The sequence below is a fragment of the Cebus imitator genome, unplaced genomic scaffold, assembly GCF_001604975.1.
Source record: "Cebus imitator isolate Cc_AM_T3 unplaced genomic scaffold, Cebus_imitator-1.0 Scaffold15, whole genome shotgun sequence".
In the NCBI taxonomy this organism is placed as follows: domain Eukaryota; kingdom Metazoa; phylum Chordata; class Mammalia; order Primates; family Cebidae; genus Cebus; species Cebus imitator.
This window is the reverse complement of record NW_016107330.1, coordinates 6,376,786-6,398,736: the sequence shown is the minus strand read 5'-3', so window position 1 is coordinate 6,398,736 and position 21,951 is coordinate 6,376,786. Positions and strand designations below refer to the sequence as shown.

At 49.4% G+C, this 21,951-nt stretch overlaps 1 protein-coding gene across 3 annotated transcripts in view; it reads right to left on the bottom strand.

Annotated features, from left to right (window-relative positions):
- The window catches only part of PLEKHM2 (pleckstrin homology and RUN domain containing M2), a 52,216-nt gene extending 35,334 nt beyond the window's left edge, over window positions 1-16,882 (bottom strand). For all 3 annotated transcript variants that reach the window (XR_001818137.2, XM_017505080.2, XM_017505072.2), the window contains exon 1: window positions 16,608-16,882. Coding sequence is in view for 2 of the 3 variants with exons in the window: in XM_017505080.2 (XP_017360569.1) it covers window positions 16,608-16,667 (60 nt within the window). In the remaining variant the exon portion in view is untranslated. The remainder of the gene's footprint in view (window positions 1-16,607) is intronic.
- Between the last annotated feature and the right edge of the window lie 5,069 nt (window positions 16,883-21,951).

Sequence of the window (21,951 nt, the reverse complement as noted above, 5' to 3'; positions counted from 1 at the left end):
AGATGGAGTTTCACTCTTGTTGCCCAGGTTGGAATGCAGTGCCATGATCTCGGCTCACTGCAACCTCTGCCTCCCGTGTTCAAGTGATTCTGCTGCCTCAGCCTCCCAAATACCTGGGATTACAGGCGCCCGCCATCATGCCCAGCTAATTTTTAGTATTTTTAGTAGAGATGGGGTTTCACCATCTTGGTCAGGCTGATCTTGAACTCCTTACCTCAGGTGATCCACCCATCTCGGCCTCCCAAAGTGCTGGGATTACAGGCGTGAGCCACCGCGCCCAGCTAATAACGCCTTTTTTTATGTGATCCGAGGAATGAACCACCACTGCCAACAGCACTTCTGTAGAGACTCTCCACTGCGATCTAAGACAAGGCAGGGAGCTGGCCAGGGCTGAGGAATTTCATCACCGAACAGCAGAAGGGCCCTTAAAAAACATTTGGTTAGGAAGCAGAGTTTCCTGGGGCCTCCCATTCAGAAAGAATGGCCTGCCCTGTGCAGAAGGGTGTGTGAAGGGAGTTGCAGTTAAGGAGAGGGAGAGAGAGAGAAGTTATCAGTGGATGAAACTGACTACTGAATGTAATGAAAATCAGAAAAATAATCACTTAGCCACAACCTTCATTTACAGGCAGGGAGACCGGAGCCCAGGGAGACGGCAGTGCTTCCTGTACACCCCGGCCTTGGCCAGCGTCCTGCCACCGTACTGCAGAGTCTTGGCCAGGTGTGCTCAGGCACAGGGGTAGCTACTTCTGGAGCTCCTTCTGCTTCATCCCACCTGGAGATAAAGTGGTCAGGGTAACAGCTGTCACCAACCCAGCAGCGCTCATCCCAGCCTGGGTGACAGAGCGAGACCCTGTCTCTAAAAATAAAATTAAATTAAAAAACTGAGGAGGGCAGAGCAGCAGGGGCCATGGTCCATCCCCAGGGCTTCCATGACGGGGCTCTGTAGGATTTAGGGGACCACGTCAGGAATGTCCCAGCTGCTTCCCTCCTAGCAACATGAGATGTCAACAGAGGCTTCAGCTGCTGGGTGTCTACTGCTTCACCAGCCCCAGGGAACTGCAATCCTTCTGATGTACACTGCTAATTTTATTTTATTTTTTGTTGGTTTGAGATGGGGGTCTCACTATGTTGCCCAGGCTGGAGTGCAGTGGCTAATCATAGAGCACTACAGTCTCAAACTCCTGGGCTCAAGCAGTCCTCCCACCTCAGCCTTCCATGTAGCTGGGTCTGTAAGTGCACACCACCATGCCCAGCCTACTCTCCTAAAGTAATATATTTATGTAATATAATAATAGAGATGGGGTCTCATTATATCATACATATATATATATAAATTAACAGAGATGGGTCTTGAACTCCTGGGCTCAAGCAATCCTCCTTCCTCATCATCATACCTGGCCTACTCTCCTATTTATTTATTTTAATAATAGAGATGGGGGTCTCACTATATTGCCCAGGTTGGTCTCGAACTCCTGGGCTCAAGTGATCCTCCTAAAATCCAGGGATTACAGGCATGAGCCACTGCCTCAAGCCTACTCTCCTAATTTTAAAATCCTTCATCTGAGGTCCCACTGTACCATAGCCTGGAAAATATATTTCATTCTCAATGGCAATCAATTATAGTGAATTATAGGGCAAGAGAGCCCAGAAATCACCCCTGCATAAGAACCAATCAGAGATCTTGCAATTCAGAAACAATCAGGCTAGTTTCTTTACATGAAAAATGTTGGCTGGGTGCAGTAGCTCACACCTGTAATCCCAGCACTCTGGGAGGCTGAGGTGGGCAGATTACCTGAGGTCAGGAGTTCGAGACCAGCCTGGCTAACATGGTGAAACTCCATGTCCACGAAAAATATAAAAAATTTGCCAGTCATGGTGGTGCACACCTGTAATTCCAGCTACTCAGGAGCTGAGGCAGGAGAATCGCTTGAACCCAGCAGGCAGAGGTTGCAGTGAGCTGAGATTGTGCCATTGCACTCCATCCTGGGCGACAGAGAAAGACTCCGAGAAAGAAAGAAGAAAGGAACGGAACAAAAAGGAAAGGAAAAGAAGAAAGGAAAGCAAGAGGATGTTGGCCAGGAGTGGTGGCTTACACCTATAATCCCAGCACTTAGGGAACCCGAGGCAGGAAGTTAGCTTGAGCCCAGGAGTTCGAGACCAGTCAGGGCAACATAGCCAGACTCCTGTCTCTACAAAATACTAAAAAACTAGCCAGTCCTGGTGGCACACACCTATAGCCCCAGCTACTTGGGATGCTGAAGCAGGAGGATGGCTTTAACCCAGGAGTTTGAGGCTGCAGGGAGCTACAGTTGTGAACTACAGCCTGGGTGACAGAGTGAGACCCTGTCTCTAAAAATAAAAATAAGTAATAATGAAAAGAAAAATGCTGTCCTTAGAGATGTCTTAGAAGGGAAGTCAATGTTCCTGTCCAGGAAGGGCTTGTGCCCAGGCTGGGTGGCATCCTGGGTCTGGCAAAGTCCCCCCACATGTAGAGCTGTCATAAAGGGTTTGTCCACCATGGGACTACATCGATCTCTAAGTAAGTTTCATGAAATTAGTGCTTCTTAACCATTCATTTGCCACTAAATACAGCAGTCAATTGCACAGATTTCTTTGCCCACCTCCCAAATCACTGCTCATTAGCCCTTCTGCTGGAGAGATGGTAGGCTCTCTGCTTTACTGGCAGCTCCATTGAAAGACATGCAGGGCGTGACCAGACTGGGCAACATAGTAAGACCCTGTCTTTACTGAAAATACAAAAAAGGCTGGGTGTGGTGGCTCATGCCTGTAATCCTGGCACTCTGGGAGGCCAAGGCAGGTGGATCACCTGAGGTTGGAAGTTCAAGACCAGCCTGGCCAACATGGCGAAAACCCATCTCTACTAAAAATACAAAAATTACCTGGACATGATGGCATGAGCCTGTAGTCCCAGCTACTCAGGAGGCTGAGGCAGGAAAATTGCTTGAACCTGGGAGGCAGAGGTTGCAGTGAGCCAAGATCATGCCACTGCACTCCAGCCTGGGTGACAGAGTGAGACCCCATCTCAAAAAAAAAAAAAAAAAAATTAGCTGGGCATGATGGCACACACCTGTAGTCCCAACTACTTGGGAAGCTTAGGTGAGAAGGTTGCCTGACCCAGGAGGCAGAGGCTGCAGTGAGCTGTGATTGCACCACCGCACTCCAGGCTGGGTGACAGTGAGACCATCTCAAGAAAAAGTAAGATGTGCAGGGAGAAAGCTGGAAGAAAGCAGGCACTTGAATTATCTGTGGATTTCATTTTTCTGTGCTTTCTTTGTGGTGTAGGAACAATGACAGCTGAAAGTGACTAGTCTAGCTGGGCACAGATCTCTAGCATAATTGACAGAACACGGTTTCCAAAAGCAGCTAAATGCTTCCTCTTCCTGGAAGGGGAGCGTGCAAGCCTCCAGGTACTATGATTCCTAGGGCTCAGAACTTAGCACAGGGACTGACTTCTTACAGAGAGACCAAGGACTCCTCTTAAGGTGCAGAGACTGGTCGGGCATGATGGCTCACATTTGTAATCCCAGCACTTTGGGAGGCCAAGGCGGGCAGATCACCTGAGGTCAGGAGTTTGAGACCAGCCAGCCATTATGGTGAAACCCCGTCTCTACTAAATATACAAAAATTAGCTGGGCGTAGTGGCAGGCGCCTGTGATTCCAGCTACTCGGGAGGCTGAGGCACAAGAATCACTTGAATCCAGGAAGCAGAGGTTGTAGTGAGCTGAGATCACACCACTACACTCTAGCCTGGGCAACAGTGTAAGACTCTGCCTCAAAGAAAACTAAAAAAAAAAAAAAAAAACGTAGGGAGAAAAATGCTAACAGGTTCTGCCAACGGGCCTCAGCAAACACTGGAGACCTAGAAGCCAGCCAATGGCCTGAAAAACACAGAATGTACATGATTCTGCTCCATTCTTCTACTGCTGGGATGGAAGCAGGAGCTGGCAGAGACCCTGAGCTCTGTTTTCTGAGGTCTCCACGCTCAGTGTTGTGTGTGGCACTGGCAGAGGACATGGGAGTTTTTCAAAGCCTCATTTTAACCAGGCTTTCAAAGACGGAAGCTTCAGCTGGTGTGTTCTCTTTCACTTCCCTTTTACTCTCCTGTGCCTATACCACCACCTCATGAGTGCCTCCCCCACCCAGACAACCCAAGTATGGCCAAGGGAAGTGCTCACTCAGTCACTGTCAAAATCACAGCATTAGGCTGGGGGATTCTGGGGGACCCCTGCTGCCATTCCAAGGCCTGTGCAATGCAGTCAGATACTCTACTGAAGATGAAAATGTACATACAGGGCTAAGAAGCATGATGTACCTTCATGGATTACAAGCCCATAATGCTTAGTAAAGGACATCAGGGAGGACCTTGGGTATACACCTGTCCCACTGCAATTTGTCTGATGTCTATCTCTTCTTCCAGAATGTCGGCCCCACGGGTGCAGGGGCTTGGTAGGGTTTCTCACCGTTGATTCCTATGACTAGAAGAGTGCTCAGCACATAATACTCACTCAACAAGTATTTGTTAGATGGTGTTACGGAGGACTGGCCCACAGACTGACCCATGGGGACGTATCATCTGTTATTTCAAGACCAACATCATAGAGAAGGAAAAGGCTCAGAGAAATGGAAAGAGCAAGAGCCAGGAAATGGTTCAAATCCCAGCCCTGCTCCTGTGAGCTTAACAACCTTGGGCAGTTTACTTCTCTAAACCCATTCTCTCGTGTGTTAAACAGGCATTGGCCAGGTGTGGGGGCTTATGCTTGTAATCCCGGCACTTTGGGAGGCCAAGGCGGGTGGATCACCCGAGGTCAGGAGTTCGAGACCTGCCTGGCCAATATGATGAAACCCATCTCTACTAAAAATACAAAGATTAGCCAGGCACGGTGGCGTGCATCTGTAATCCCAGCTACTCCAGAGGCTGAGGCAGGAGAATCGCTCGAACCTGGGAGGCAGAGGTTGCAATGAGCTGAGATCATGCCACTACACTCCAGCCTGGGCGACAGAGTGAGACCTCATCTCAAAAAAAAACCAAACATACCCAAAACACCCAGACATCATGGGTCACTGACCCAGGAAATGCATGCAAACATGCCAACTATAGGGCCTGGCATGCAATAGGTACTGAATAAATTATATTAAATGTTAAGGATTCTTCTGGTTTTATAACACCCCTTCCTCTGAACATGTTCAGAATGCTCATGCCCCAGCAGTCTGTGAACATCAAAAAACAACCTGGGGCAAAAGTGTGAACAATGAAGTTTGGTTGCCCTCAAAAAGGAAGTTTGGAGATTTCTGTGGATTTCAAGCACGCATCAGTACCTTCCTTGTTCTCACATAATATTAGGTTTCTCAGAATCTGTTAGTTCCAACTGTCAAATACAGTTATGTGGGGAGGAAGGGAATTATAAGAAACTAATATCTTCTTCCTTATATATTTGTGCAAATGTGTAGACATTTATAGGCAAAGGAGGAAAAGATAAATTACAAATACATAGCATGAGGCCAGGCGTGGTGGCTCATGCCTATAAGCCCAGCACTTTGGGAGGCCAAGGCAGGTGGATCACTTGAGGTCAGGAGCTCCAGACCAGCCTGGCCAATATGATGAAATCCCATCTTTACTAAAAATACAAAAATTAGCCCAACGTGGTGGCATGTGTCTGTAATCCCAGCTACTTGGGAGGCTGAGGCAGGAGAATTGCTTGAACTTGGGAGGCAGAGGTTGCAGTGAGCCCAGATCATGCCACTGAACTCCAGCCTGGGCAACAAGAGTGAGACTCTGTCTCAACAAACAAAACAGGCTGGGCACAGTGGCTCATGCCTGTAATCCCAGCACTTTTGGAGGCCAAGGTGGGCAGATCATGAGGTCAGGAGTCTGAGACCAGCCTGGCCAACATGGTGAAACCCCGTCTCTACTAAAGATACAAAAAATTAGCTGGACTTGGTGATGTGTGCCAGTAATCCCAGCTACTCAGGAGGGTGAGGCAGAGGAATCGCTTGAACCTGGGAGGCAGAGGTTGCGGTGAGCCAAGTTCATGCCATTGCACTCCAGCCTGGGTGACAGAGCAAGACTCTGTCTCAAAACACATACACAACTAAAATGAAACAAAACAAAATACATAGCAGGGAGAATATCTGTGCAGAGGGCCACGTGCTTCACTGGCAAGAGGTCAGGAGAATCTCTCAGGACCCTGGATGGTTTCAATAACTGATAGATCAGTGGCCTAAACTTTCATCTCCAGTGGAAAGGACTCTCCCAGAAATCATCCTTATTCTCCTGCCTCAAATGGAAGTTCTAGGACGTTTGTACCTTGAATGAACAGCACCAAGGAGGACAGGGCTGGAAAGGAGACTTCACCCAAACAACCAGCCCTACTGCCTGGTTTAGACTCTCAAGGAGGAGTGCTCGGGGCCCAGAGTGGCTCGCTGTCTATTACATGGCACTTCCCAGATCCCAGGCTGAGAAACCTGTTTTATCAGCAGAGGTGGCAAGCCAGAGAGCTTTTTGTCATAAGTGAAAAAATATTGCTTCCCTTGGAAAGAAGGGCACTGCCAGCTTCAGCAGCAACACACCTCTGCCGTGATGCCTGAGATGGGCACTGGAGACTCCAGAAGTAGGAATGACCCAGACAGGTGCCCCACAGTCCCTGCAAATGCCAACCTTCTTCTCCCCACAGCAGTCATGAACTGAACATCAGCTCTTGCCTTTCCACCTTAAGGCTTGTCGGACTACTCCACTTCTTATTCGACGTTTCCAGACCTAGCATTTTTGTCAGTTGGCAGCAGATTTTCAGTTTTGCTGAGAATTTCTTTTCACACTGGGCTCCAGCTGGATGAGTTTTGAGGGAGACTCACAGGAATCACCGCGGCTCCATCTGAAGCTCCGAAGTGTTAGCCATGACAGCAGAGTGACCACAGATAGTCAGCCCCATCTGAACAGAGAGCCTGTTGCTGCCAGATGGTGACCTGTTTCTGTTAAACCCCAGGTGAGCTTCTGCCTGGCCTCAAATCATCACACAGGGCCTTTCAATCTGGATAGGCCTAAGCCAGAACCAAAACATGGAGAGAGTTAGCCTAGGGTGTTTTGTGATGGGATGGAATGGACCACAGTGTCATAAAAAACCTGACAGCAGAGAAGCATTTCATCAAAGGAGAACCATATCTTAAACATGAATGGGCATGGGGCCAGGTGCAGTGTCTTACACCCATAATCCCTTTGGGAGGCTAAGGCAGGCGGATCACCCGAGGTCAGGAGTTTGAGACCAGCCTGATCAACATGGAAACCCGTGTCTACTGAAAATACAAAATTAGCCGGGTGTGGTGGTGCATACCTGTAATCCCAGCTACTCAGGATGCTGAGGTAGGAGAATCACTTGAATCTGGGAGGTGGAGGTTGCAGTGAACCGAGATCACACCATTGCACTCCAGCCTGAACAACAAGACTGAAATTCTGTCTCAAAAAGAAAAGTGAATGGGCATGGGCACAGCGGCTTGCACGTGTAACCCCACACTTTGGGAGGCAGAGGCAAGAGGAAGGCTCGAGGCCAGGAAGTTCAAAACCAGCTTGGGCAACACAGGGAGACCCAGTCTCTGAAATTAAAAACAAAAAACAAAAAACAAAAAAAAGTGAATGGGCAGGGCTCAGAAAAAGCAATTACCACCTCTCCACTAGCATCTACTCCTGAGCCTGGGCGGAGTTCCTCATGGGGTCAAGGATCCCTCTGTGCACACCATGGTTTCTGGGTTAGGGACCTTCAGGTCCCTCCTCCAGCCCTCACCAGACAGCCTCCACTCTGGGAGAGAGGAAAGGAGCAGGGAAATAGCTACTGATTATTTAGGAAGCGGAGGAAGAGAAGTGGGGAGAAGGCACACTGACCCTGTACACTTCAGTTTGCAAAATGTATGTGTAGATACTATTTTATGTGAATCTTTGTCCTGGTGACTCAGGTACTTAGGGATTTTGAGAACATTTAAAACTCTTAAAAGGTTTTCTGTAAAGCCAAAGAGAAACAAAACTATTGATCTAAACAAAATAGTCAATACAATTTTTATACTTATCTACCTACCAGTCCCTGCCTTTCTTTTTTTTTTTATTTTTTTCAAGATAGGGTCTTACTCTGTCACCCAGGCTGGAGTATAATAGCATGATCCTGGCTCACTGCAGCCTTGACCTGCTGGGCTCCAGTGACCCTCCTGCCTCAGCCTCCTGAGTAGCTGGGACTATAGGCATGTGTGCCTGTGCCCACCTAATTTTTTATTTTTATAGAAACGGGGTTTCACTATGTTGCACAGGCTGGTCTTGAATTTCCAGACTCAGACTCAAGTGATCCTCCCACCTCAGCAAATCCCCTCCCAAAGTGCTGGGATTATAGTCACGGGCCACTATGCCTACCACCTCCTCTCCCTGTCCCCAGCTAATTTTTTTTTTTTTTTTTTTTTTTTTTTTTTTTTTGCAGAAAAGTGATTTATTTAGGCAGAGAGAGAAAAAGGAGAAGGAGAGAGAAGGAAACAGCTAGCTCTCACACTGAATGAGAGAAAGAAAAGTCGCTCTCACACTGAGTGAGATGGGTTCCCAGAAGGAGAAAACCAGAGAAGGAAAACTCCCCTCACACTGAGTGAGAGAATCCAGAAAGATGGAATCCAGGAGAGGAAAGACAGCTTCCACACTGGGTGGAAGGGGACCCCAGAGAGAAAATTCAGGAGGGGAAAGAGAGCTCCCACTATGTGGGAGGGGATTCCAGAGAGCTGGGAATCCTGCTAATTTTTAATATACTTGCAGATCTAACCTATCTCAGGAGTAGAAAAATGAGAAAAAGCTCACCCCTCCAGGACAGACTTTTCAACTGCACAGACAGGCTGGGCTGAACAACAGCTGTGGCTCATTCACCAGCGCCAGTCAATCCCGATCCGGAATGGGGACTGGGAGGCTCCTGCTCAAGGCAGGGTGTGCCTGGCCTGAAATAACTTCACTCAGAGCCTACGCTGGGGGGGCAGTGTCTGCCCAAATCGAAGAGAGTGGAAGACTGAGGCGAGAGAAGGTTGTCAGGACCCAGGAACTGGGTGATGGTTACCCTATTACAATTCATTTATCCCCTTGAAAGGATGGGAGAACAGGAGACAATTACTTTTCAGTTTATATACTTCTGAGCTATTTGTGTGTTTTTAAAAACCACTACTTATTTTCTTAGATTAATTTTTTGGCCAAGTTCAGTGGCTCATGCCTGTAATCCTAGCACTCAGGCAGGCTGAGATGGGAGGATGACTTGAGCTCAGGAGTTCCAGACCAGGCTGGGCAACACAGTGAGACCTTGTCTCCACAGAAAAAATTAAAAATTAGCTGGATGTGGTGGCATACGTCTGTAGTCCCAGCTACTCAAGTGGCTGAGGTGGGAGGATCACTTGAGCCCAGAAGTTGAAGGCTGCAGTGAGTCACGATGGTGCCACTGTACTCTCCAGCCTGGGCTACAGAGTGAAACGCTGTCTCAAACAAACACGCGCAGAAAAATAATCATTTTTCATCCTCTTATCCTACTAAGTGTCCCTTGCAGGATGCAATGTCATTGCCTTAGGGAATCTTCCCTCGTCATCTCCCCCAGAGCAAACCTCCCTGCCAATTCTTTATCCCATTGCTCCAATGCCTTCATGACACTTACCATGATCCGAGATCATCTCTGCCTGTCTACAAATGGATCACCCTTCTTCTTCTACGAGAATGTCAGCTTCATGAGGGCAGATACCTCATCTGCCTGTTCACAAGAATCTTCCTAGGGCCCATGATGGTGAGGTCCTAGGGAAGGTGCTCACTAAATAGTTTTGAATAACTGAATACAGGGACAGGTGATGAGATTTACAAGTATCCACATTCACTCCACAAGCCTAACACAATGTGCAAAAACACAGCTACAAGAGAGATTTGGTTAGCTATGGGACTGGTTGCACCAGCATCTCTGGAGGTGATCCCTGGCCTGCCTTGACAAGGATTTTTTCGTATGGACACATGCTTCATACGTGAACTACCGTCTGCAGGCTTAATCCAGCCTTCTACCTATTTTTGTAAATAAAGTTTTATTGGAACAAAGCCATACTCATACACGTTTGGTTGTTTTTGAGCAGAACTGAGTCGTTTCAGCAAAGACTACATGGCCTGAAAATATTTACCATGTGGCCTTTTAAGAAACAGTCTGGAGGCCGGGCATGGTGACTCACTTCACGCCTGTAATCCTAGCACTTTGGGAGGCCGAGGTGGGCGGATCACCTGAGGTTGGAAGTTTGAGACCAGCCCAACCAACATGAAGAATCCCCATCTCTACTAAAAAAAAATTATAAAATTAGCTGGGCCTGGTGGCTCATGCCTGTAATCCCAGCTACTCGGGAGGCTGAGGCAGGAGAATCACTTGAACCTGGGAGGTTGTGGTGAGCCGAGATCATGCTATTGCACTCCAGCTTGGGCAACAAGAGCAAAACTCCATCTCAAAAAAACAAAAAGGAAAGAAAAAGAAAAAAGAAAAATCCATAAGCCTAGCAGCCTTCACAGGTACCACCATGAAGGGGAAAAGCTAATGCAGAAAATATATTATAATAATACAAGGTTCAGGGTTAAAACAAACTCGACCAGGCCGTGCATGGTCGCTCACACCTGTAATCCCAGCACTTTGGGAGGCTGAGGTGAACAGATCACCAGGTCAGAAGTTCAAGATCAGCCTGACCAACATGGTGAAACCCCATCTCTACTAAAAATACAAAAATTAGCCAGGCATGGCGGTATATACCTATAATCCCAGCTACTCGGGAGGCCGAAGCATGAGAATCGCTTGAACCCAGGAGGCAGAGGTTGGAGTGAGCCAAGATCACATCACTGCACCCCAGAGCAAGACTGTCTCAAAAAAAAAAAAAAAAAAAAAAAAAAAAAAAAAAAAAAAAAAAAAAAAAAAAAAAAAAAAAAACCCACTCACGGAAGACTGCAAAAAGGTGAACTGTAGAGTCCACAGAGACACTTGCAAGTAGCAATAATGGTGGCTTTTCTTTAGGCCTCCCTGTAAGCAAGGTATTGTGCTAAGTGCTGTAAGTGTGTTCTCTCATATAATTGAATTACCATTATAATATTAGAAGTAGGTTCTCACTGCTGATGCTAACAGTGGTCTGGTCATCTGCCAGGGTTGAGATGGTCAGTGACAAACCCAGAAGTCAAACCCAGGCCCAAGTCTGTGTGCCTCTGAAGCCCGCCTTTGTATCCGCCAGGCTATATGGCTTCCACAGAAAGAACTTTCCAGACGCATCTTGAAGAACCCTTGGCACTCTTAAGACAGGTACGTCTCCTCCCTGCCCTTGGAAGACCATCTGGAGGGCCCCAGTTCCTTGGAGATGCCTAGGCTGTTTCTTGGACGTCTGCTTCTTCTCTTTCTCTGAACTCTGCCAGTATTTCAAGACTCAGTTAACCCCTCCTCTGAGAGTTTCTCTTTGCTCTAGTTTATTATTATTATTATTTATTTATTTTGAGGTTTGACTCTGTCACCCAGGCTGGAGTGCAATGATGCGATCTCAGCTCACTGCAACTTCCACGTTCTGGGCTCAAGCGATCCTCCTGCCTCAGCATCATGCGTAGCTGGGACTATAGGTGTTCGCCAACACATCTGGCTAATTTTTGTATTTTTTTGTAGAGACGGGGTTTCACCATGTTTCTCAGGCTGCTCTCAAACTCCTGAGCTCAAGCCATCTGTTGCCTTGGCCTCCCAAAATGCTAGGATTACAGGCTTCAGCCACGGCACCCAGCCAGTTATTATTTATTTATTTTTGAGATGGAGTTTTGCCCTTGTTGCCCAGGCTGAAGTGCAATGGCGTGGCCTCAGCTCACTGCAACTTCCACCTCCCAGGTTCAAGCAATTCACCTGCCTCAACCTCCCAAATAGCTGGGATTATAGGTGCCCACCACCATACCCAGCTAATTTTTGTATTTTTTTTTTTTACTTTTTTTTTTTTAAAGATGGCCAGGCTGGTCTTGAACTCCTGAATTCAGGTGATCCACCCACCTCGGCCTCCCAAAGTGCTAGGATTACAGGCGGAGTCACCGCGCCCGGCCTAATTTTTGTATTTTTACAAGAGATGGCATTTCATCATGCTGGCCAGGCTGGTCTCGAACTCCTGACCTCAGGTGATCTGCCCTCCTCAGCCTTCTAAAGTGCTGGGATTACAGGTGTGAGCTGCTGTGCCAGGACCAGACAGTTATTATTTTTAAAAAATTCTCTCCCTCAGGCGGATGTTGCAGTGAGCTGAGATCATGCCATTGCACTTCAGCCTGGGCCACAAGAGCGAAACTCCGTCTCAAAAAAAAAAATTATCTCCCTCCTCCTGCTGATCCCTCCGAACCAATATATAAATTGCTGGAGGGAGGGAGAAGGCTGCTTTTTGTTGTTGTTGGAGTTTCATTCTTGTTGCCCAGGCTGGAGTGTAATGGCGTGATCTTGGCTCTCCACAACCTCTGCCTCCCAGGTTCCAATGATTCTCCTGCCTCAGCCTCCCGACTACTTGGGATTACAGGCATGCGCCACCATGCCCGGCTAATTTTGTATTTTTAGAAGAGATGGGATTTCTCCATGTTGGTCAGGCTGGTCTCGAACTCCCGACCTCAGCTGATCCGCCCACCTTGGCCTCCCAAAGTGCTGAGATTGCAGGGGTGAGCCACCATGCCCGGCCAGGAGGCTGCTTCTTATGGCATATAGTCTTTGCTCATTCTGCAGACTTATGCAACAGACACACCTGCTCCTCAAAAAACTTCGGAAAACCACTGCCTGCCTTCCCTCCCCGGAGAAGACGTTATCTGGTAGAATCACATGCCAATACAAAATGCCAAAACTGTCCTTGACTTGGACATTTCTCTTTAATTATTATTGGCAACCACAGGCTTTATTGGCAGCATCTGGGATGTTTCTGCTACTAGCTCCCTTTCGAGAATTGAATTTGCTTTTTATTGTTATCATTTCCTTTTTTCTTTTTTTTGAGACAGTCTCCCTCTGTTGTCCAGGCTGGAGTGCAGTGGCACGAACTCAGTTCACTGAAATCTCTGCTTCCCAGGTTCAAGTGATTCTCTGCCTCAGCCTCCCAAGTAGTTGGGACTACAGGCATGTGCCATCACATCCAGCTAATTTTTGTATTTTTGGTAGAGATGGGGTTTTGCCACGTTGGTCTTGAACTCCTGGCCTCAAGTTATCCACCCACCTTGGCCTCCCAAAGTGCTGGGATTACAGGCGTGAGCCACCATGCCCAGCCTATTGTTATCATTTTCATTTAATCATGTTAATTATTAAACTCTCCAGTTCTCTCTAACCCCAGGAATTCTGTGTCCACATCAGAACACAGGTTGCCTTGGATTCAGATGGACTGACAGCTATTTCACCTGTCTGGTGTTATAATGGGTATTCACCATCACAAAATCTAAGCGCGAAAATAGCTGAACTCAGCATACTCCTTGTGGATAGTGGTTGCTTTGACGGTGTAGTTTCTGGGGGGGGCGGGGGGTGAGAGGGCCTTCTGGGACAACGGTCACGTTCTGTTTCTTGGTCAGGGTGCTGGACATGCAGGTGTTTTCACTTTGTGAGAACTCATTAAGATGTATGCTCAAGACCTGTGCACTTTTCTGTAGGCACGCTTCATTTTCTTTTTTTTTGAGATGGAGTCTCACTCTGTCGCCCAGGCTGGAGTGCAGTGTCATGATCTTGGCTCACTGCAACCTCTGCCTCCCGGGTTCAAGTGATTCTCCTGTCTCAGGCTCCCAAGTAGCTGGGATTACAGGTACTTGTCACCACACCCAGCTAATTTCTGTATTTTTAGTAGAGACAGGGTTTCACCATCTTGGCTAGGCTGGTCTTGAACTCCTGACCTCGTGATCCACCCTCCTCGGCCTCCCATAGTGCTGGGATTACAGGTGTGAGCCACTGTGCCCGGCAAGCACCCTTCATTTTCATAAAAAGTTCTAAAAACTCTTTGCAAATATAGAAATATCGCAGTAGTCTCAAACAAGCACAAAGAGGAAGTTGGCTAACAAGAACAAATGGTGTTGTAGAACCTTTCGGTGGTGAGGCACTTGAACCATCTTCAAGTCTTGTAAAATTGAGGAATGGGCTCTTCCACAGAGAAAAAATCTACCAGTTAAGACTGGGTCAGGATCCATGTTAAACACTCTGTGTTCATTCAAACTTCACAACACAGCCTGACCAATATGGTGAAATCAAGTCTCTACAAAAAAAAAAAAAAAAATTAGCCAGGTGTGGTGGCTCACACCTGTAATCCCAGCACTTTGGGAGGCCGAGGCAGGCAGATCACTTGAGGTCAGGAGTTTAAGACCAGCCTGACCAACAACGTGAAACCCCGTCTCTACTAAAAATACAAAAAAAATTAGCTGGGCATAGTTGCAGGCACCTGTTAGCTCAGCTACTTGGGAGGCTGAGGCAGGAGAATCGCTTGAACCCAGGAGGCTGAGGTTTCGGTGAGCCAATATTGCACCACTGTACTCCAGCCCGGTGACTGTGTGAGACTCCGTCTCAAAAAAAAAAAAAAAAAAAAAAAAATTAGCCGGGCGTGGTGGCACATGCCTGTAATCCAAGTTACTGGGGAGGCCGAGGCAGGAGAACTGCTTGAACCTGGGAGATACAGTTTGCAGTGAGCTGAGATCATGCCACTGCCCTCCAGCCTGGGTGATAGAATAAGACTCTGTCTCAAAAACAAATAACAACAACAAAAAACACTTCACAACAACCCTAATGTTATCCCTACTTTATAGATGAAAAAACTGGGGCATGGAGACGTCAACAAGCCTGACCAAGGCTACAGGGTTATTATTTTGGCAGGGTGGGGATTCAATCAGGCAGCTGGACTCCTGAATCCATGCTCCTAACAATGATGCTGGCCATGCCTTTGGTAGTGATACACCCAGGGATGGGTTTGCAGTGTCTAGTGTGTGACATTCTCTGGGGTGCATTCCAGCTCAATAAAATGTCCTTGTCCAAACACCTACAATTATATGCATCTTAACAAACACACCTAACTCTTTCATAAATGACAGCCTGATTTACAGAGTGAATCTCTGCCTTCGAAAGACTCGTGCTTAACTTGTGCTTATACATGTGACAGGTGCCCATGTCTCCTGCCTCTCCATCAGGGACTTTCTCCATTCATGTGTTTGAAATCCAAAGACAAATGCTGGGCCTACCTGAAGCCACAATCAGCCCAGATTAGAGAGAGGTCACCTGTGTTCCTTTCCCGTCCATTAGGAAGATGTATTGCTTCTCAACAAAACATCTGCTCATCCTCCCCTCCTTGAGTAAGCAAAAACGATACTCCACTGCATTAGCAAAGCTGGGTAAAACTAGTACAACTCTTGCTGGATCTCTGCAATGTTACCTTTAACTGTGCTTTTAGAGGAACGTTTTTAGTAAGGGCTGTTCCGGAATCTGTTTTCTTTTTAAGTCACATTTATCTTTATGAAAGGTAAAACTGTTTGCCTGTGTTGCTTTTGAGGAATATAAGTGGGAAAACAGACGATTACTTAAATATGATGGATGATCTAATTAATTCTCTTCATTTTGCTTCTTTAAGTAAAATAAGCTGCTAAGTCCCTCACCCAAGCCATTTTCTTATTTTTGTTTTGTTTTGTTTTGTTTTCAGTTTCTGAGACTATCTGGTGAGCCAGGAATTCAAATTACACACACACACACGCACACACACCATTCTGATTTGGCCATTGAGGTTTTCAGTGAATATGGATTCTTTTAAAATTATTATTATCTTTATTTTTATTTTTACATCCAGCCCAAAATGTCAGAATATGGATTCTACCTTCTAGCACGGGTCCCTTTTCGGATATGCTAACTTCATCACAAATACACGGCCTTGACAGGTATGTACTCATTTCTCCCTGGAACTGGGACGGTGATCTCCACTGCGGCAAGCCCCACAGCAAGGTGTCTGTGGTGTCACCCGGTTCCCGATCGGCATCGGAAATGCAATCCCCAGGTACTTGAGGTTCTTATCATCAAAGCCCCCGGTGAACCTCTTCAAAGCTACCCTCCTTGAGCAAGATTATTCAGGGGACTTCCCAGGAGCAGAGGCAATGTCGCCGGGACCCAGGCCCGGGCAAAGCTAAGTTGCTTATCACTGGCCTCCACCCTGACTATCAGACTCACTCAGGGCGACGCCTGCCTCCCGGGGGACCCGGGGACGCAGCGGATTCCGCAGGAGGCTGCCTGGGGCTCCTCCAGGAGCTCCCGGGGGCGCCGCGGCACCAGTGGGGCACCGGAGGGTCGCTGGCCCCTCTCCGGGAAGGCAGGGCCCCGGGCCAAGTTTGGGGAAGCTCCGAGGATGCTGACCTCAACTTTGTTCTTTAAAAATAGCTCCGAGGCCGCGGCGCTCACATGAGCGGCCCCGCTTCCCCTCCACCGGCCCGGGGCTCCCGGCCGCTCGTCGCCCCCCGGGGCGCGGAGGGGAAGGGCGGGGGCCCGAGTCCCGGCGGCAGGAGGGACCCCGGCCCCGGCGAGCGCCACAAGAGGGCGTGGGGGGCGCGGCGGGGAACGGGCCCCGGCCGGGAGGGAGGCCGCGCTCACCTTCTTCACCGACAGCGAGATGTTCTCCAGGATCCGGTCCTTCACCTCCCGCGGCTCCATGGCGCTGCCACCGTCGCCGCCGCCGCCGCCCCGCCGCCGCTTCCCGCGCCGGGGGCCGGGGGTCGCCGCCAACCGCTGCCGCCGGCCGTGTGGGGGCTCCGTCGTGCCGGCCGCGGGGCGCGGCGCCCGCCGCCCGGCCCTCGTCTCGCCCGGGCCCTCTCTCCGCCGCGGCCCGGCGGCTCCAGAGCGCGGCCGGCGGGGAAGGAGGCCGCGGCTGTGCGCGGCGGCAGCAGGAACTGATGTCAGGCGGGGCGGCGCCAGGGCCCGCCTGCGCCTGGGGACTCCGGAGACCCGGAGACCCGCACAGACTCTGGGCCGCGGCCCTCTCCAGAGACCCCGAGACGCTCCCCCAGCCCTCCTCAGGACACAGACTCCCCCCCGAGATCCCAGAGACACCCTGAGACCCCAGGGACTCCGAGACCTCGACGGACCCCGGCCCTCCTCAGAGACCCTCCCCTGGTCTTCCTCAGCCCACGGACTCCCTCCGAGATCCCAGAGACACCCTCAGACCCCAGGGACTCTGGAGATCCCGACCCCGCCTCCCGGAGACCCTCACAGACCCCGGGACCCTGGCCCTTCTGAGACCCCTCCCCAACCCTCCTCAGGCCATAGACTACCCCCTGGTACCCCAGGGACACCCTCAGATCCCAGGGACTCCGAAGACGCCAACCCCACCTGCCAGAGACCCCCGCAGACCTGGGCCCCTGCCCTTCTCAGAGACCCTGGGGACCCCTACAGACCCCGGGACGCCGGCTCTCCTCAGAGACCCAGAGACCCTCCCCGCAGCCCTCTGCAGCCCACAGACTCCCCCCTCAAAACCCCAGAGACTCCCACAGGCCCCAAGGACTCTGGAGACTCCGACCCCACCGGCCAGAGACCCCCATCGACCCCAAGACCCCTGCCCTCTTCAGAGACCCGAGACACCCACAGACCCTGGGCCCCCTCCCGCTGACCCTCTTTAGCCCACAGACCCCTCCTCCCTCGCAGGGGACCCCACCCCTCCTCTGTGCACCCCACTAACTCTGGCCAGAGACCCTGAGACCCCCTCAGCCCACAAACCCCGCCTATCTTCCTCCCCTTCCCTAGCCCAGGCATCCCCTCAAGGCACACACCCAGGCCCCCTGGCTTTGGCAGCCTGGAGGCCCCAGCACCCCCACCAGGTCAGCCTAGACTCCCGCCCCCAGCCCTAGACCCTCCCTCGTCCCCCTGCCCCCCCCAACCCCTCCCCTCCTCAGTGCCTCACCCTCAAGGCCCAGTCCTACCCTTGAGGTCCCTGGCGCTCCTCCCCACCCTCAAAACACACCCTCCTCACCTTCAGCCCCAACTCCATTCCCACCCCCTTATCCCTCTTCTTCAGCCCCCCGTATCCTGAGGGCCTCAACTCCCTCAGCCCTGATACCCACCGTAACAACTCTGTGTGTTCCCACACACCGCTCCTCAAGTCCACCATCTCATAAAGCCCCTGCACTTAGAGGTCTCAGTCTCCTACCTGGCTCTCTTCCGTCGTTTGGTTCCCAAATAAATATATCCTGATACCTCGATTAGTCCCTCTTTTTTATTCTTAGACACCCCAATTCTCAACTCTGGTTCCCTGGGCTTCCCTCTTCTCTGCTCAGGTCATCTCATCCCTGAAGCCCCACTTAGCACAGCATCTGAAATACTGATTCATTGCTTACCTAAGAGGGACCCCACCCCACAAGCCTCCAAAGGTCGCTCCCCACCCCTGTTTCCCAAAGAGAGACCCAAGGTAGTGCTACCTTTTTCTTTCTTTCTTTTTTTTTTTTGAGACAGAGTCTTGCTCTGTTGCCCAGGCTGGAGTGCAGTGGTGTGATTTCAGCTCACTGCAACCTCTGCCTCCTGGGTTCAAGTGATTCTTCTGCCTCAACCTCCCAAGTAGCTGAGATTATAGGCATGCACCACCACACCTAATTTTTGTATTTTTAGTAGAAACGAGGTTTCACCATATTGGCCAGGCTGGTCTCAAACCTCCGACCTCGTGATCTGCCTGCCTCCGCCTCCCAAAGTGCTGGGATTATAGGTATGAGCCACTGTGCCTGGCCTAAATTATTTTTTAAAGATAGGGTCTCACACCGTCACCCAGGCTGGAGTGCAGTGGTGTTTGTGTGATCACAGCTCACTACAGCCTGAACTCCTGGGGGGATCCTCCCACCTCAGCCTCCCAAGTAGCTGAGACTGCAGGTGTGCGCCACCATGCCCAGCGAATTTTATTTTTTGTAGAGACAGGGTCTCGCTTTGTTACCCAGGCTGGTCTTAAACTCCTGGGCTCAGGCCATCCTCTTGCCTCAGGCTCCCAAAGGGCTGGCATTACAGGCATGAGCCATCATGCCCAGCCCAGGGTCTTTTCTTATTTGTACCGAGTTCAGGAAAATAAGAGATACCAGCCTCTCTGGAGCTGTTATCTACCTCTCTTATTCGGAGAGCAGAATAAGAACAGACGAGGGTTGAGACTCCAGTCACTGGATAGGTAGAGAAAAGGTTGAGGACAGAGGACACATAACTTTGAATGAGGAAATAAACAGCCAGGTGTCTATGGGTAGAAATAGCCTCCTACTTACCAAAGGTGTTTGTGGAGTCAGAGTCAGCTGGAGTGAATAACTAGTGTAATTGTGCGCTCCCCTCCCACTCCATCCTGGCTAGGGTACGTACAGGCCCCAACCTGTTGGACGCAGCTCTGGTTCACGAGAATGCAGTCAGCCCAAAGTTGACCCAACAAGCATTGAGATTCTTCTTTGCTGTTGAATTGCAAGCCACCTTCTGCTGGGCACTGTCTTCTGTTGGTCACCTCCTTCCTAGGAATGACTGTACATGGCTTTGGCACATGGTAGATTCAATGAGTTTTTTTTTTTTTTTTTTGACGGAGTCTTGCTCTGTTGCCCAGGCTGGAGTGCAATGGTGCAACCTTGGCTCACTGCAACCTCTACCTCCCTTGGCTCACTGCAGCCTCCACCTCCAATCCCGGGTTCAAGCGATTCTCCAGCTTCCACCTCCTGAGTAGCTGGGATTACAGGCATGCGCCACCATGCCCAGCTAATTTTTGTATTTTTAGTAGAGACAGGGTTTCACCATGTTGGTCAGGCTGGTCTCGAACTCCTGACATTGTGATCAGCCTCCCAAAGTGCTGGGATTACAGGTACGAGCCACTGCGCCCGGCACTCAATGGGTATTTTTATTCCTTGGCTGTATTCTTGGGGTGTCCACTTGGATATAGGAAGGTGGTAGCATTTCTGCCATATTGTTTTCATCTGCATGCATTGGGAGATGGTCACATTCAGCATTTTACAACATTCAGAGGAATGTAAGGTCTCACTGTCTGCCAAATTCCTAAGGCTTGCATAGGTATATGAGCTGGTAGAATAGACATTTTTATCTAACAAGATGTCTTGCAGGAAATGAGGAGAGGTCAAATGTACATTCATATGCAGCTAATTGCACCATGTCTAGAGTTCAAATATGGAATCCATCCTTCATGTCAAACACAGAGTGAGCTGGACGTGGTGTTGCACATCTGTAGCCTCAGCTGCTTTGGAGGCTGAAGAGGGAGGATCTCTTGAGCCCAAGAGTTGGAGGCTGCAGTGAGCTACGATCACACTGCTGTACTCCAGCCTGAGTGACAGAGCGAGACTCCATCTCTAAAAAAAAACCCCAAAAAGCAAACAAAAAACCCCCCAAAAAACAAAATAACAGGGCGACTCTGAAAAACACAGAATACCTATTTATCTTGTTATTGGGAGTCACTTAAGCTGGAGTTGAAGCTCATTCATTTATTGCACAAGACTTTTCTGATCACATGAGAAGGGCATGGGCCTCTGAGTCAAAAGGCAGCAAGAATCAAAAGCCTCAACTGACTCATGCTAGGGCCTCAGGCAAGTCACTTTGCCTTAGTTTCCAAATTGGTGACCCAGGAAAAATGATTCTATTCTTGTTTTTTGGGTTTTTTTGTTGTCGTTTGAGATGGAGACTCGCTCTGTCACCCAGGCTGGAGTGCAGAGGCACGATCTCAACTGACTACAACCTCCGCCTCCTGTCATAGCATTTAGAATCATTCTGTAGCATAGCGTAAGAGGAAAAAGAAAAGAAAAGAAAAATTAATAGAATACAGTCCACACTCTTGTCTCTGGCTTCCAAGGCTGATCTGATCCAGCCTCTTCCCTGACTCATCTCCTAACCTCTCTGTTCGTATGTGCCAGCCCCATGAACCTTAGTTTCTCAAGCATGCTGCTCTGTTCACATCCAAGCGCCTTTGCGGGGAATACTCTTTCCCAGTACAGTGAGGCCTCTAGCTATTCACCCAAATCTACTCTCTCTGGCTGGCTGCGATGGCCCACACCTATAATCCTACTGCTTTGGAGGCCAAGGTGGGACGATCACATTTGGAGGCCCAGGAATTCGAGACCAGCCTGGGCAACAAAGTGAGACCCCACCTCTACAAAAAATCCAAAAATTAGCCAGGCATGATGGTGTGTACCTGTGATCCCAGCTACATAGGAGGTTGAGGCTTCAGTGAGCCATGTTTGCACCACTGCACTCCAACCTAATTAAGAGAGTGAGACCCTGTCTCAAAACAAAAGCCAAACAACAGAAAAACAAAACCTGCCCTCTCTTTACACAGTAATAGGGTTGTAGCCAGGCACAGTGCTAGAGTACGTTTCCTACCCTCCTTTGCAACAGGCACAGCTATATAATCAAATCCTCTCCAATAGAACATGGACAGAAACGTGATACATTCCTAGGCTGGGATTCTAAGCAAATTCCTCTTCCATGCTGTTTCTTCTACCAGTGGGATGAAGCCAAGGGGATGTCAAACTTATAAAATGTAGACAGCCTAGTTCCCTGAATCACTGCATGGAAGGGAGCTGTCCATCAACCTAGAATGGCTGCTCTTTTTTCTGATTAGTTTCTTTTTTCTGATTAATTTTTAACTTAATTAAAATGCAGGTAAAGTTTTTAGCTGGCCGTGGAAGTTAAAGGACAATAGAGAGGCCGGGCGCGGTGGCTCACGCTTGTAATCCCAGCACTTTGAGAGGCCAAGGTGAGCGGATCACCAGGTTAAGAGATCGAGACCATCCTGGCCAACATGGTAAAACCCCATCTCTACTAAAAATACAAAAATTAGCTGGACGCGGTGGCGCACGCCTGTAATCCCAGCTACTCAGGAGGCTGAGGTAGGAGAATTGCTTGAACCTGGGAGGCAGAGGTTGCAGTGAGCTGAGATCGTGCCTTTGCACTCCAGCCTGGTGTCAGAGCGAGACTCTGTCTCAAAAAA